This window comes from Rhododendron vialii, chromosome 2a (genome assembly GCF_030253575.1).
Source record: "Rhododendron vialii isolate Sample 1 chromosome 2a, ASM3025357v1".
In the NCBI taxonomy this organism is placed as follows: domain Eukaryota; kingdom Viridiplantae; phylum Streptophyta; class Magnoliopsida; order Ericales; family Ericaceae; genus Rhododendron; species Rhododendron vialii.
Window position 1 is genome coordinate 39,533,265 of NC_080558.1, and position 17,004 is coordinate 39,550,268.

Consider the following 17,004-nt stretch of genomic DNA (forward strand, 5'->3'; position numbering starts at 1 on the left):
GAAATAGTATATATGTATCATACCCAAAATGAAAGTTGACCAATGTATTTTTGCGCGAAGGTTTACACATAAGGGCCAAGCTCAATTAGTTTTTGTGAGTTTGGGCATTTAAGATGCAATATATCATTTTACAACTACAATCACATAAGCATGTGGGCTCCACAACGTTGCACATTAGTAGTATGTGTGGAATCTATATACTTGTGTGAGTGTGTTGTGTATTTGTTTGCGCAAAGATTTGTGGTAATAGAATTTTTCTTTTTGTTATTATCACTACTTTCTTTCGAACACAAAATTTGTTTCTTTTTATCACTCCCTAGTCCCTCCCTCCAAAAACATTTTTTTATTTTTTTTGATATTCGACCCCTAGATTAAGCAAAAGAATATTAAAGCCTCGTGATTAAATGATTTCGACCGCATACATTTTTTTTTAATTGATTTATTCACCACAGGAGAAGAAATATGATATCATGTACAATAATATTGTATAGTAAACCAATATCGCACGAGTAATTGAAGTATGTTGTTAAAAACATTGTATAACATGTGTTCGTCAATTTTTGGATATATGGGTAATAAAATGGGTCCTAGAACACCAATAGAGAGAGAACGTTGAGAAATTCAGATATCCAAGGGGTAGAGAGAGAGAGAGAGAGAGAGAGGGAGAGAGAGTTGCAGGTTAAGCTCGGAAGGAAGAAAGCGATGGCGTCGTCATTGACCAAGTGGCTCGTGGATCCGAAGAAGAACTGGTTCGCCAAACAACACATGAAATCCGTCTCCACGCGCCTCCGCAGATACGGTACGTGTTCCTCGCATCATAAGTTCCTTGTTTCTCTCCTGATTCAATCTCGAAACCCTATTTTTTATTTGATTCCATAATGGGTTTTCTGTCTCGCGTTTGCCTTTTTGATTCATTTCTATCGAATGGGTGAAGGTCTACGATACGACGATCTGTACGATCCGTATTACGATCTGGACATTAAGGAAGCGTTGAATCGTCTCCCAAGGGAGATTATTGACGCCAGGAACCAACGCCTCAAGCGAGCTATGGACCTCTCCATGAAGCACGAGTACCTCCCTGAGGACCTCCAGGTCCTCTCTCTCTCTCTCTCTCTCTCTCTCTAATTTACTCTGTTTGGAGTTGGATATAAATTTTGGATTTCTATATTGGCCTATTGCTGTTTTTTGGGTATCTTTTATCCTGGAAATGGATCCTTTCCACTCCAAAGGTTTGGACAGGATGAGACAATTCATGTATGGGCCGTCCATTTGCTGCAATGAATGGTTTGATTTTGTTCAGAAATTCTTCCACCTAAGAGGAGTTAACTCTTACCTGGAAGAGTCTGGAAGAGTTTTTAACATATCGGAACCATTGGTCTGGACACCGTTTTTCTTCTTATTTTCTGTTTTTTCAGATTTTTTTTCCCGATTTTGGGTGGGAAGGCTCTTATAGTCCTTAACGAGAGGAATTTGAAATTGTAAAAACTCCTACAAAAGTTGAAAAAGTTCACTAGGAGTGGAAAATTTTGAACTTTTTGCAATTTGGCTTCATGTTTTAATTCTGTTGTTGAGGCTATTCTGATTGTAAAATTCTTTGTATCAAAAGTAAAAACCATATCTGAGGACAGAATTTTTTTTACCAAATAGTTAGTCCATACTCACTTTTAGAGAACATTTGAATATATTTTTCGGTTGTTTGTTGATAAAATTTAAGGAAGGAAAGGAAATCGAAGAATGTTTTAAACGGGTGTAAATGAAGGAAGCATGGTAACGTGCACAAAAATTGATTTGGTTCTCTAGGCCTGCCCTCTTTAATACCTTCCGGCTTTGATTTGGGGCATGTTTTTGTAGAAAAACGTCCATTTAGCTCCTCGGTTCTTGGAGGTATAGGGGGCTAGTGTTTTAGTGGTATTCTGAGAGCAGCCACTTCGTGCATGTATTGCCAAAGGTTAGGACTTAGGTCTGTCTTCAATTCTCCCCCACCCATACCTCAATGTTGGGGTTCTTGGGGACTAGATGGGTTCTGTTATTGGTGGTGTTGTGTATTTTTTTTATTCCAGTCTCATTGTTTCCTTAATGATTTGTTTCCTTAATGATTTGCAAACTGCTTGTCATCTACTTTTCTTTCCCTTTTGCAATTCGTCTTCTGCTTTACTGATGAGAAAATGTGTGGGAACTAAGAATGGGTAAACTCTTGAGAAGGAAGGAAGTTAATAAATAATAAGTTTTAGTGGCCTGCAAGTTCCCTCTCTGTATGTTGCTTTGAGGAAAGGAAAGAGAGCATAGAATCTTGAGAGGTCTCCTCTAAGAATCTGTTTTAATATTGTTCTAAGAGAAATGGTGTACCTAAGTGCTGGTGAAGCTTTTTCTATGGATTGCGAATCTGGTAACACGTATCTGCGAACACCATAAATTTTAATTGTTTTATCTTGTGGTTAGTTACACCTTGGCACGACTGCTCTCAAGAGTATGCACACTTACCGCGGATGGCATTTAGGATTGAGAATCGAAATGACAGAAGGGCAGGGGTAGACTTACTCTGGGGCTTGCAGGAAACGCCTCATCAGGCAACGTTTCTTGCTGAGAACTGCGGTTCCGCGGTTCCGTCCTCGGAAACGCTTGGAAACGCGTTCCAATCATGACGGGAACACGCTCCTGACCTAGACTGGGACTTACGCCCAAATTCGAAGCAAAACCAGATCGATCGGAGCGATTCACATAAACAAAGGGCGAATGGAATACATACAGGTTGTTCTCCGGCGATGGGCCTCCAGCAGCGTCGATTTATCATCTCTCTCTATCTTCACTAGATAGGGATGGTGGAGGAATTGGAGGGAAATAGAAGAGATCGATTTGGGAAGGGGGAGAGCTGGGCGGTGCGCCGTGCCGCGGTGTTACTTCTCTCTCAGTTTCCGTTTCTCTCTCTCTGCCGCGGTGTACCATATGTATTTCTCTCTCTCTCTGTTTCTCTATTGTATGTAGATGGCAAAGCCCTTCTATTCCGTTTGGGAAAAAAGAAGATGGACAGATGGCTAGTAGTAGATTTTTGGGGAAGTGTAAAAGTCAAATTCAAAGATGGCTTCTATTTCTGTTTGAAAAAAAAGAAGAATAGCTTGTAGATTTTTGGAAAGTGTAAAAGTCAATTGCTTGCCATTGTATTTAATCAAATACAATAATTTTAATTTATTGGCATGTGTGTGCAGTAATAGCTGTAGAACAGTGAAAAATGAGCCTCATTATATTTTTTCTTTAATGGTGTTTGAGAGTTTTTTTTTTCCTTTTTTTTGAAAATGACCCCATTCCGGATTGGGTCTTTAAAAAATAAATATTTATTATTTTAATAAAAAATTACTAGACGCTCCCGACGGCGCTCCCACACTTATATGATCATCCGCTCCCCCGCTCCCGCTCCCATCCCCGCTTCCGCTTCGTGCAACTAAGCTTGTGGGGTCACGTGCCCTCCACTCCATTTGTTTTTTCTATTTAAGTTTCATTATGATGAATGTATAAATCAGCTTTATAAGATTGTAATTTAAGTTTAAACATTATGATTAGTAAGTACCCCAATGTTGAGAATTCTTGGGACCGCCACTCTACAACGGATGTTATGTCCACATGGTGAACTTCTTCATCAGACCTTAATATCAATGTAGAAAGCCTGCAAGCTCTGTGCTTATTAATTGAATGCCAGACCCCCAACAATGTAGGTTGGGAGAGTGGAGTTTCTAGTTTGTTGAACTTTGGCCTTAGTTACATGAAGTGGGAGCGGGGACGGGAGCGGGAGCGGGGGTGGGGACGGGGGAGCGGATGATCACAGAAGTGTGGGAGCGCCATTGGGAGCGGTTAGGAAAAATTATTAAAATTATAAATATATTTTGGAATTTTATATTGTTAAATGTCAATATAAAAATATTATTCTACCACATAAAATATTACTATTAAAATTATAAGTTTCTAGTTATATTTCAACATTTTTATTGTAGCACATGATTACACAATAGAGCTCTTTGTGCATATTAAGTAGGTGTAAAAGTTAAGGGCATTAATATGACTCTAGAAGGTTAATATCAGATGTGCTCACTAACAAGATCAAAACAACTTTAAAGGTACCAATTGCAACTTGAATTGTAAGTCTCTCAACCGTTTTTTGGGTGTAAGTTCCCGTATAGGTAAGGAACGAGTTCCTGTCGTCATTGGGACGGGTTTCTTGGAGTTTCCGTCGAAGGGAATGCGGAAACGCGTTTCCGTCGAAGAAACGTGGACATAGTTGAAGGTTCCTGCAACTAAGACTTTGGCAGCCAAGTTGGAGTTGTACTCCTTATTCTAAGTTTTTTTTATCAACATGAAAGGCCTCCAAGCGCTGTGCTTATGAATGGAGTGTCCGATTCTCACGAATGTAGGTTGGGAGATTGGGGCTTCTATTTTGTTTGAATTTTTAGCAGCCAACACAGTGTAGAGCACCTGTGTTGGCGATTTTGCTCATTTACTTTCCTATTTTCACATTCCGACTTCAAATTCTTTTCTGCATCGTGATTTGTTCAAATTGTTATGCCACTGGACTGAGTTTTATCTACAACAGAGGCTGTTGAGTCCCTATGTTACCTGGAACGCGGATCGTTCCGGTACGAGGAACGGGAACGGGAACGCAGTACGGCACATAAATTGTGGTACGCTAGGGGTAGGCTTCTATAGATAACAAAACTAAAACTTACTCTTCCAAGCAATAAACATCTAGCGAAACTGAATATTGTTTGTCAAATTATTTATACAAAACACACTTCTAGGAGCATAATGATTGAACTTTAATAATTTCTCCCACCAAAATTCCATCTTCTCTCTATTTTGACCATAATAAGTTGACATTTTGTGGAAAACTAAGGGGATCGCTTTGGATCGCTAAATTTACCGTTTTGGAATGGTAGTGAACCATGTTTTGGAACGTTCGGACCAAAACGTAATTCGCTAGGGTAGTAGAGTTCCCTGGTAACATAGGGCTGTTCTATGCGCTCAAATGATGTTGGAGCTAGCTTTTGAGGTATACATCATGTAAAGTTAGGGTTGTATGTCCCAGAATAAAATAGTGTGCGTGCAAATAGACTAACTGAAGGTGAGAGGAGGTAGGACAAGATTGAAATAAGTTGAGAATGCATACATGAAAGTTGGAACTCAAAGCGTTAACTGAGGATGAGAATAGTGAAGGTTGTCCGATCTCGTCTGCTCGTGTAGAAATCAGATAAAGCAATCCTTCAGTGTGAAAGAACAAACAGAGTTAACTGACTAATAGAATTGCCAATATGAGAAGATGGTATTTGAAGGAATGGGTTTGGGCTAGAAAAAGGACATTGCTGCCACTTATGCGCCTAATGATGTTCTCCTAAGGACAGGCATTGATGTGAGTTACGTGACTTTGTGGGAGGACTGGTGGGTTTGATCCAGATAATTGATTTACTGTTTTAAAATGTCCAATTATATTAGGCTTTGGTGATCGTTACTATTGTATGACTTGTGTGCAATCAGAGCATCCTTGAACAAGTAGAATATGTGCATGTGTCCACGTATGTGATGTTCATCTCAAATTGGGTTTGTTGTCTGCCGCGACTCACACCATGGTGGGAAAACTTGAAGGAAGTATGCTTGGACCCTTCTGCATTTTGTTTTGAATCGGTGTAACTCCTTGAGAAGTGTGGTAGAAAACCATGTAACCAATTTGCTTTTGACTCTTGTCTGTGTGCTTGATAGTTGTTTCTAAGAATAGATGCGAGCACTAGAATTTCAATTTTCTGGAGATCTGTTTGGGTGTGCAAGCATATGGGGTTTCATAATTGCTGACCCATATTTTCCATTATCCTTCTCTCAGGCAATGCAGACACCATTCAGGAGTTATGTGCAAGATATGTTGGCCCTTGTAAGTTGTTAATTTATCTGTGCGTTCTTACCTTGTCATTCTTCCAAGTACTCGTCTCATTCCAGTATTGAGAAGGAAATGAAGGATCTTTTGGAATCGCAATGATTGTATTGTGCTATTTGCTGTCTTACTTGTGTTCTACTCTAAATGTCTTTTAAGGAACCCTCTGTTCTTCATTTTATTTGTTTTCAATTAGTTCATATTGAAATACTGAATGATTCCTCCGATGTCGAGTAATTGTTCCGTTCTGCTGGCAAAACTAGTTGTTCGCAAGTTATATTTATAAACTAGAATGCTTTTTACTTTTTATTCTATCAGCTGTTTAGTTAGGTCCAGGGATTTGCTCATCTTTTGAAAGTATGATGGAATCTGGATGCCTCGTTTGTTCGCTAGTATTTCTGGTGCTTCAAAGAGAGAAGGCATGCTAGTCTCCAGAAAAAATTGAGATTGTATTCTTGTTGTAAAGCTTCCTATTTCCCCCCTAGAGATAGCACTATAGCACGCTAGTGTTTGTGGAGAAACGTGGGATTACACATTTTGTTTTCACACCTTATATTCCCATCTTCGTGTACCTTTCCCTCCAGCCTCTAATTGTATCCCTAAATTGGCACGCTTCTTAGCTTCTAGTAATTATTTTTATATGCTACTATTACTTCATGTTTTTATACTACTTTCTAGGATCTATCTCTGTTTACAAATTTTATGAAAATGGCGAGGCACTAGTCAGTCGGAGTGTGGCACATAGCGCCTGGGCCTTCTAGACTAGTCGACGTCAAGAGATTAGGAAGAATTGAAGTAAGACTAAAGTAACAACTATAAAGTAAAACTTAATATATATGTTGTGTGTGTTGTGTGTTATGCATACATTTTGCAACCGCTTTAGGATGTATATTTGAAATTGTTTTGTAATAACACTTACCACCCTGTACTTTTTACTACTGCATATTTAACCACAAAATATTATATCAATTTACAAAATATACCCCTCCGATTAATCACCGGCTAACTGATTAATTGGCGACTAATGTGAACGCCTAATTACTGCCAAGATTCTAAAATCTAGGCATTAGGGGTGAGGGGTCCGCCTAGGCCGACTTTTAGAACACATGTTTTGGGCAAGTTGCACTTGCTTTTCAAGCATTCGGTTAATTATGAGTAGTCACCCATATGGGAAGTTATGGGTTCAATCCTTTATGGGTTGGTACTTGGACATATGTGTAAACATTTGGGTACATTACCATCTTGTGGCTTTGTATCACTTTCATGTTTCAAATGTACTTCTGGCAATCCACTCCCCATATCTGTGGTTCAAACCTGTTGAACATTGCCATCATGCATTTCCTTAGCAAGTGCTATAGGAGAAATTATGCTTACTCTTATATTCATTTTGATGCATCCAGTGGATAATCTCTTCCTTGAAGCGTTTGTTTCAAATCCTCTTCTTCCTGAACACATTCTTTTCTTCTTAAGGCTTTGATAAAACGGAATAAGGTGGTACTAGCATGAGGCGGGAGCGGGAGCGGGAGCGGGGGAATATATAATCTCTCAAAGTTGGGAGCATAAAAGGAGTGTGCATATGAAAATAATGTGGCATAGAGTATTCACTTTAAAAGTAAATTTTAGGAACTAAAAGTATGGGCCAAGTCTACCATAAGTGTAAGAAGTGGGCTAGTGTTAGAATATATTGTTTTCTTTTCAAGATGTCATGACTTGGGCTAGATAAATGAGTTTATTAAAGACCAATTAATAAAGCCAAGTGATAAATCCCTGTTTTTCTATACAAAGATCATACAAAAGCTCCCATCTTTGTAAGGAGCGGGCTCTCGTCAAGCCCCTTAGTTGGGAGCGCAGGAGCAGGCTCCCAAGGTGGGAACGGCACCATTTTAGGAGCTCCTTGCTACTAAGAGGTGATATGTTGCTTTTTGCTCCTCTTCAGATTGGTGTATTGTGAAGTTTGGCCTTCTTGCTCCCCTCTTGTGTCTTTTTTGCTTGTGCTGTAGTTATTCTGGTGAGTGGGTATTAGATGCTTTTGGCACGAACACAGTCACCTACAGTTTTATGTTTTGAGTTTCTCATTTTCTTGGCCAGTTTTTTTCTTGTATTTTCATTATACTTTTCTTGTGTCTATTTTTGTCCGTCCTTTGCCGTTTGATGATGCCTTCGTGGTCTTTGTTGTGCATGAAGGGATCTTTTTCACTTTAATAGGGATCCTTATGCTCATTGATTTTTTTTCCATGCGCAGTGTAGAAGATGCTAAAAAATTGGTTGCATCTTGCAGGTGAAGAGGGAGAATGCCGAACGTGAAGCTTTGGGAGCTTTGCCCCTCTATCAGCGCTCACTTCCTTGATCCTACTACTGTTTCTATCTACTGCATTTATACTTCAATTTGAAGTATATGCCTTTAATTGAAAGAATAAGATGTGTTTTGCTCAGTCCATCGCTAGTAGAGTGCACAAGAATTTTGGCAGTGCTCCTGAGTCTATTTCCTCTTTATGTGTCTTGTCACTGAAATGCCGAGTCACTATAGGTGCTTGTTTGCACATTGGTTTACCTGGAGTAATGATCCTAGACTGGTATTTCTGTTATGATTGTCTGATGAACAGCTATAGCCGCTCTTTCCTAAATTGTTTGATCAACCCGTATGGATGTTTCTGAGCATTACAATTTTCTCTTTGTTTCTTTCTTGACATGAATATATTGCGGGTTATGTTTCTTTCTTGACACGAATATATTATGGGTTATGAGGAAGTTTTGCCATGTTTCTTAGGTGGTTTGGAAATGACAATTTCATACTCCGTATCTAGCGTTTTCGATGAATCCAGTTTGGAGGTGGGGCAACTGGAAATGGGATGTACTGTTTCAGGTTGTTGATTTCAGGCCAAGAGGAAAGCTACTTAGTAGATACCCTATGCAGAGGAACCAGAAGATGAGCCAAAGAGAAACCTGGAGTTTGGAGTGGGTACAAAAAAGGACCAAAAGGCCCTTAAGGTGATATTTCCACTCTCTGCACAAGAAGCAATGGTTTCTACTTTCTAGTATGCTACTAGGAGGTGGCGTATACAGTGGGGTAGAACACATACAAGAGAAGTAAACAGAGCTTGGCAGAGTTGTGAAATGCATACCCGTGAGGAAACGACGAATGGTAATCAAGTTTTGGTTAACTGGTTTCTTTGCCAGATGTCTCAGATTTTGGTTTAATGCTTTGAGCCGAATTGACGAGAAAACACTGTGTGGCGTGAGATAACTGAAACAGCTTGTCTATTCTATTGGACAGTCGTGTCGATTTCTATTGAAGCACACCGGACTCTCCTGGTGGGCAATTGGCTTCAAAACCCCCCATTTTCACCACTAGATGTATGCCACCCATACTAGGATAAGGATCTTTGAACTTAACAACGTGACCGATCGGTAGCTGTATAATGATCTTGCATCGCAAAATGCCTTTGACCAGATGAGAGGTCATTTGAGGACATGGATGGAGAAAAAGCCTACACAAATCCATCCACAATAATGAAGCATATACTATCAAAATGGAAGCTGACTTGGGTATTTTTGTGCAAAGGTGTAAAACATAAGGGCCAAGCCCAGTTAGTGTTTGTGGGTTTGGGCATTTAGATTAACCCAGATTTAGCAAGCCATTGAGCTCAGTGGACGTGACTCAGACATGAACTGTTGCTGGATGTGCTAGAAAAGCCTAGATTGGGCCTTGAACAGCCGCGAGGTTGAAGTCATTTGTCATTCCAATAGTTCTTGAAAAAGTAATGGAAATTTCAGCAACGGTTAACGGAGACAAATTTAGGTTTCGTGCGGACAAAATGAAGAGTTCCTGGTTCCTGCTTGGGAGAGGTTTAGACGGGCGAAAACACGGGTACCAGACAATATCGAATCCGCAAGCGCTCCCTCAAGAGTGGCTCTAACCACCCCAACTCTACCAGGGCATGGAACTGTTCGGATCAATTGGCGAGACCCCTAAGTGGGGCCTGCCAACCATGTGTAGCCTAGGAGTACAAAAGGTCCCTTGACTTGCCCCCAAAACGACGTCTTTTTGCGGGCTTGCAATTTGCAACGGTTCTTTCTTGCTACAAGGACCCGGCGTCCGAGTTGAAGAACTTGTGGTGGTCTTTGCGGGAAACTCACGCTCTTTGAACTTGTCGCCAATTTACCACTAGTTTATCCTTGATGTAATGATTTTTTTGATAATTTATAATATCAACTGTTATTGTTATTGTTGTAGAAAAGGCAAAAAAAAAAAACTCATCTCCGGGTCCACCAAGTAGGACAGGTACAATGCGAAGTTGTGGACCATAATATTTACCAAGCGCAGGGGATTCAAAGCATCAAAAAATGTATAAGCTGTTCGGTTAAAAACGAATCAAGTTATTTTTTATATTGAACGGTGAAAAAGAAATTTTATTAACTTTTGAAAATGTTACAAAAATTAAAAGGACAGGGAGAGAACGAAAGTCCAATCTCAAACCCAAATTCTTGATTGGCAAGATGTCAACTAAGGCAACATCCAAAAGACCTAGAAGCCCAAATAACATGGGACAAGCCTAATAATTAAAGCCCAAACAAGACTCTAACCCTTGCCACACCACTGCCAGCAACACCCAAATCCTGCTGTTGCAAGCCCACCGCTCAATCACCACCGAATCCACCACAAGCAAACAGTCATTGGAATTAATTTGTTACATTTTTTTTTTTTTGAAGCTCGTTAAGTTCCAACTTTCAAATCAAGCTTGAAAAAGTTACTCTGCTCTACAGGTCCATATGGAAACATATAGTAAAAAGCTCAAGTACTCAATATCAGATCGATTGTAACTTGTTTGAGATTGAATCACCTTTTACAAATAAAAAAATAAAAAGCTCGATTCGTTGGGCTCGTTTTTATCAGCATGCACAGTGTTTGGGAGAATTAATGGCTCGAAACCCAGAGGAATAATTTCTCCAACGCCCCCCTTAAATTCAAGTATTTAGTTGATTTTGACATTCAAGGGGTCCTGACAGCCACAACAATTATACTCCCATGTCATATTGTCATATAGAGTACTATAGTATAGGTCCTCATAAATGGGTGCATGTGCAGCTTTTTTCTTGTCCGACGTCGTTGTGTTTTTTTTTTTATAAGTAGTTTCTATTAAAAGCACAAACCCAACTACAAACTCAAAGGGGCATTCCCCCGAAAAGAACAAGACATCTATACATCTGAAAACTAATGCCAACGGAAATGAATTCTATACATCTGAAAGCTAGAAAGAATTCTATACATCTAAATCCAAATTTCCTACTCCAAAGCTACTAGTGCGAAGGGCCAAAAATCTTGTCTGTGAGTCCCCAACTACTGCAAAGAGCTCTGTTTAGTTGTGTCTTATCCACTCCCCTCTTCAAACACAAAGATTCTTTAACACAGGAAATAGTCCGAAGTATAATCTGATCTTGAGTTGAGACATTTTGATTGAAAACTCGTTGGTTCCTTTCCATACAAAGATTATACACAGTTGCAGCTAAAACATTCCTCAAAAGCAAACTTCTGAAACTTGTTCCTTTCACTTGCTGGATATACCAAGCAATGACTTCAGGCAAGGTAGAGGGCATTGGATCACTTAAAAACCTTCTCCACATGCTATCCGACGTCGTTGTTACATGCACCTATCCTATCTAGAGAGGTGATTGGATTTTATTTGGGCTGCTGATTTTGCCACTTCATTTTTTGTTAACGTCATTCCCCTGTAAGTGTATTTTTGCACCAAAAATACACTTGCAAAGGAATGACGTTAACAAAAAATGAAGTAACAAATGTTATACTTACTATGTAATACAGGTCAATTTGACAGCTTTTTACTTATAATTTCTCGTAAATTGAAATTTTAAATTTTCTAATTAGTACGAATCTAAGAAGTGCCCCTTCGGCTTATTCTCGGCTAACGAACATGACGAGCATAAATGATTTAAAAAAAAATTTGGCGAGCATTATTCAAGATGAATTTTTCATGATTTGAAAGTTTTATATGATATTTTCATTCCAAACTCTCATCACTCTTGCCGAGCAAAAAAAAAAAAAACTCTCATCACTCTCTCTTGTGCTATTTTATTTGCCTATTCATTGGATCGGGGCTGTTATAGTAGCAGATGCAATACGAAATAGTGCAATAAAACGATGTAATTTTTTTGGAATCATAAACATATTGTACTAATAATAATAAAATAGATTACAACTAAACCAAAATAAAATACAACAAATACAAACAATGAACGATGTAATTTTGTTTCCATTTATGGCTGTTTACAGCTGAAAACTAGGTTTATATTGACTTAACTGTCCAAATCAACGTAAATCTAATTTAGCTCTGAACAGCATTTTTTTTTTTTTTTGAAAAGCTAGCTCAGAACTGCTTGAAATGGAGCAAAACTCGTCATTTTGTCGCACTAAACCACTGTAGAACTAGACCAAAAACGGCATCTTCAGTCCTTCGTTCATCGCCAATGGGCTCTAGCCCAGTTGGCATCTCCGGGTCCTCCCCATGTAGGAGCCCAGGGTTCGAGACCCGTCGTGGGCATTTAGAATTCAGAGCTATAGATAGCCTCTGAAAACCACTGTGGTCTAACATACTAACTCCCTACTAACCCATCTGATGTATATAATATTAGAAGAAAAAAAACCCTTCATTTATCATCCATGAGGGTTCTACTAATTGTTCACTCAAGTCATATCCAGGTAAGAACAAGACGAACAGTTAGATGAAAATTATCCTTGCCCTAAAATCATATTTTATATAAATATTTTCCTCATTATTGATCCCTTGGTAAAATAATACTAGGAGTATTGAAAGTTAGTTCTAGGAACTTAGTAAATATGTACATTGAGGATAGATCTTGGGAGACAATAAGGAGGTTGGGTTTATTGCTGGGGGCCACAGTCCTCCAATGTTTATTCCAAAGTACCAAACATTAAATTTTAATTTTTTTAAAAAAAGGTCCTCCAATAATGTTAATTAAAGCATGGGCTCATGGCATCACATGGGACTGCCCATTAAGGCATTAATAGATAGTACCATTTTCTTTTAGTACATGAATGATTCTCACATAAAAGAAGAATCCATCCATCAAAGACACTATTATACCATTGGACTATATAATAACAATGACAGGAAGTCCACCCTATTCACATGTCACACAGAACATTTACTTGAGCTTAAGTAGAGGCCATTTTTGGTATATATTCATTTGAAAGCAAAATTAAATGGGAAGGGTTTCTTAATAAGGGGGTGTTTGGAAGCTTAATTTTTACATTTTTCATTTTCTGTTTTTCAACTTTTGACTGTTTGGGTGTTTTCCACCAAAACTCATCCTAGGATAATGAGTTTTACGTTTTGACGTTTAGAGAAGAGAAGTGAGAATTAGGGGGAGAAGAGCTTTTGGACTTCTCATTTTTTTACTTTTTCCATTGTGGTTAACAAAAAGACCTACAGAATGTATTCTGCACATATTTTTCAAACACTAATTATATTACAAAATACATTATACTCACATATCCCAAACACTTTACTAAATTCAAAACACATTCTGATCACCATAATTCAAAAAGCCAATAAGTCAATAAAAGTAAAATGCAAAAAGCCAAAAAAAAAGGTTTGAGCCTAGGCTCCCAAATTATACTCCCAAAAAAAAAGTGAGAAGGGGGAAGAAAGCCCAAAAATTGCAGCTGTGGTGACCACCTAGCTGTGAGTTTTTTTTTTTTTTTTTTCACGAGATGGCAACCCCTCACCAATTACAGACTTTGTCATGTTTACAAGCAAATATCCAATAATTGGGAAAAAAAAGGTTCATTTATCAGGGTAAAGCTACATATTCTCTATTAAATTGTCTATGGATTTGTTGAGAAAAGAGGGCAAACAAATGTTTAGCATGGCCAAAAGGGGTTGTAGCCCAATGGTATCTTTTTAGTCCTTCTGGGAGGCTAGGGTTTGAGCCCTATTTAGAGAGCTTGTGGTTTAAGGCTATAGACAGCTTTTGGACTCTTTGTGAACTAACTACCCTCTAACTCTGCAGATGTATACCGTTTGAGAAAGAAAAATGCTTAATCTCATGTTTTGTAACCAGTGAATATGTAAATAAATTTTTTTTTGAATGGCAATTTTTTTATTATTAATTCTTGAAATTGTTACAAAGATTAAAAGAACAAGGAATGATGGTATCAAATTCTATGCAATGCTGAAAACTATCTTTTACCCACCCGAGACCCAAATCATAGGTTAGCAAGAAACCAACTCAGAAAAACACCAATTGGGCCAAGCCCAAAAACATATGGGTCTCAAACCCTGATCTACAACATACAGCTTAAAGACGGGCCAAGCCCAACCCAACACCCAATCAAAACCCTAACCCTAAGAAGATGTAATGCCGCCCCCAACATACAGCTTAAAGACGGGCCAAGCCCAACCCAACACCCAATCAAAACCTTAACCCTAAGAAGATGTAATGCCGCCCCCATCCACCAAACTGCCGAAATACCTCTCCCACCAAAGCACAAACCATTGCTAGGAAAAACCCCTTGGTTGTGAACTCAAATCCACCAGACGCCGAGAAGCCACGCCATCGCAATCGTCACACATTCCCGAACCTCATGGTTGACCGTCGAGAAACTGCCAAATCAGTCTTCACAAACGTTCAGAGCATCCGGCAACTGATGAGCACCCAATATTGTAGATATTTGGTGCGACTAGTCTCGTTTTGCTTTGTTTTATTTTGCGTTTATTTAGCTTTTATAGTGATATTGCACGTAAGGTGTGTTTTTGTGTATTTCAGGCAATTTGTATAAATAAGGTGCGTTTGATCGTCAAAGAATGCTTCGGGTGCAACCAAGTACTCAAGGCTATGTGCCACCCCATTGTGGTGCTCGAAAGATGGTTTGGAGGTTGCTCGGGTCGCCCAAGAGTCAAGGGAATTGAAGAAGAAGTGAGGATTTTACTAAAGTACTCATCTTTCGACGTGCTGAGGGTAGAATTGTCATAACTTTTGATGTACAAATTACTTTTGATCCAAACCACTTGGGTTAGAAAGTAGGCTCAACAAGCTTTCCAACGGTTCAAAGAACGCCTAAATCCGAGTTCGGGAGTGTCCGGAGCGAGTCCGCGAAGTTGCCCAAAAAATCTGTCAAGCATGAACCGGTACTGGCCAATTCCCAGTACCGGTTCATAAAGTCCAAAGATCAGTTTTTCCAGTATTTTTGAAGGCCTTGTACCGGTACTGGGCAAATCCCAGTACCGGTTCATACTGGAGAAATATCCACGTTTTTGCTACTTTTTCAACCTTTCATTTATGAAAAGTTTCCACTTATGGAATGTTTTTGGGATATTTTGGGGACTTTTTAGTCCTTTGTAACTTAACTTTAGGGCCCTATAAATAGGCTTATATGCCATATATGGAAGGGATGGCCATTTTAGTTAGATTTAGGCCTAAGTCTTTCTTTTTTCCTAGAGAACTCCATTGTTGTTCTTTAAGTTTTTGTGTTAATTTCTTCAAGAATTCAAGTAAGTATTTGTCTTATGTTAATTTCTCGTTTATTAATGTTATAGCTATGCTTCGGATCTTTGCATAAATCAAGTTTATTTTCGTTTTCTTCGGGTAAATCTTTCGCTCCATTTTCTTACCATGTCTAGTCTTTTAGCTATGTGTGAGTAGTCTTTTGGCTAAGTCTTGGGCTAATCTCTCCCAATGACTTAAGTTGTTATTTGATTCTCAAACCTTCGGGCTTAAAATCATGGTTTTCGGAATTGGATTAACCTAGCCATTTTGGTCTAAGCGAGGGGTGTTAACTCCTTGATATGAAGTTTAGTCAAGCGGTCTTGGCAAGCGACATTTTGAGGGCTCGTGGCCTCCTACGTGTTAGATATATTAGCAAAAATAGGTTTGTTTAGTTCCGTTTAATCACATCTTTTGATAAACGTAGTCATTAAAGTTAAATCTTTCGGGCGTGAGCACGCGGTCGTGACTCTCGCTTGAGTTATAATCGAGAACCGGTAGCGGCCTTTGTCAAGGGATCGTCCGCTACCGGTTCTCGATTATAACTCAAGCGAGAGTCACGACCGCGTGCTCACGCCCGAAAGATTTAACTTTAATGACTACGTTTATCAAAAGATGTGATTAAACGGAACTAAACAAACCTATTTTTGCTAATGTATCTAACACGTAGGAGGCCACGAGCCCTCAAAATGTCGCTTGCCAAGACCGCTTGACTAAACTTCATATCAAGGAGTTAACACCCCTCGCTTAGACCAAAATGGCTAGGTTAATCCAATTCCGAAAACCATGATTTTAAGCCCGAAGGTTTGAGAATCAAATAACAACCTAAGTCATTGGGAAAGATTAGCCCAAGACTTAGCCAAAAGACTACTCACACATAGCTAAAAGACTAGACATGGTAAGAAAATGGAGCGAAAGATTTAACCGAAAAAAACGAAAATAAACTTGATTTATGCAAAGATCCAAAGCGTAGCTATAACATTAATAAACGAGAAATTAACATAAGACAAATATTTACTTGAATTCTTGAAGAAATTAACACAAAAGCTTGAAGAACAACAATGGAATTCTCTAGGAAAAAAGAAAGACTTAGGCCTAAATCTAACTAAAATGGCCATCCCTTCCATATATGGCATATAAGCCTATTTATAGGGCCCTAAAGTTAAGTTACAAAGGATTAAAAAGTCCCCAAAATATCCCAAATACATTCCATAAGTGGAAACTTTTCATAAATGAAAGGTTGAAAAAGTAGCAAAAACGTGGATATTTCTCCAGTATGAACCGGTACTGGGATTTGCCCAGTACCGGTACAAGGCCTTCAAAAATACTGGAAAAAATGATCTCTGGACTTTATGAACCGGTACTGGGAATTGGCCAGTACCGATTCATGCTTGACAGATTTTTTGGGCAACTTCGCAGACTCGCTCCGGACACTCCCGAACTCGGATTTAGGCGTTCTTTGAACCGTTGGAAAGCTCGTTGAGCCTACTTTCTAACCCAAGTGGTTTGGATCAAAAGTAATTTGTACATCAAAAGTTATGACAATTCTACCCTCAGCACGTCGAAAGATGAGTAGC

General features: G+C 38.9%; 1 protein-coding gene and 1 non-coding gene across 2 annotated transcripts; both read left to right on the forward strand.

Moving 5' to 3' along the window:
* Positions 1-546: 546 nt before the first annotated feature.
* On the forward strand, positions 547-8,563 carry LOC131316014 (cytochrome b-c1 complex subunit 7-2, mitochondrial-like). The gene is made up of 4 exons (XM_058345283.1): positions 547-799; positions 935-1,092; positions 5,858-5,905; positions 8,184-8,563. The coding sequence occupies exons 1-4, from the start codon at positions 703-705 to the stop codon at positions 8,250-8,252; spliced, it is 372 nt and encodes a 123-aa protein (XP_058201266.1). The 5' UTR covers positions 547-702; the 3' UTR covers positions 8,253-8,563.
* On the forward strand, positions 1,752-1,858 carry LOC131318256 (small nucleolar RNA snoR100). Its single transcript, XR_009197585.1, has one exon. It is a non-coding gene; the product is annotated as a small nucleolar RNA snoR100 (small nucleolar RNA).
* Positions 8,564-17,004: the final 8,441 nt, after the last annotated feature.

Coding starts and splice junctions, on each gene's coding strand:
- LOC131316014 (XM_058345283.1), top strand. CDS start 703: ATGGCGTCGTCATTGACCAAGTGGCTCGTGGATCCGAAGAAGAACTGG. Junction 1,093..5,857: donor ACCTCCCTGAGGACCTCCAG/GTCCTCTCTCTC, acceptor TCCTTCTCTCAG/GCAATGCAGACACCATTCAG. Junction 5,906..8,183: donor TGCAAGATATGTTGGCCCTT/GTAAGTTGTTAA, acceptor TGCATCTTGCAG/GTGAAGAGGGAGAATGCCGA.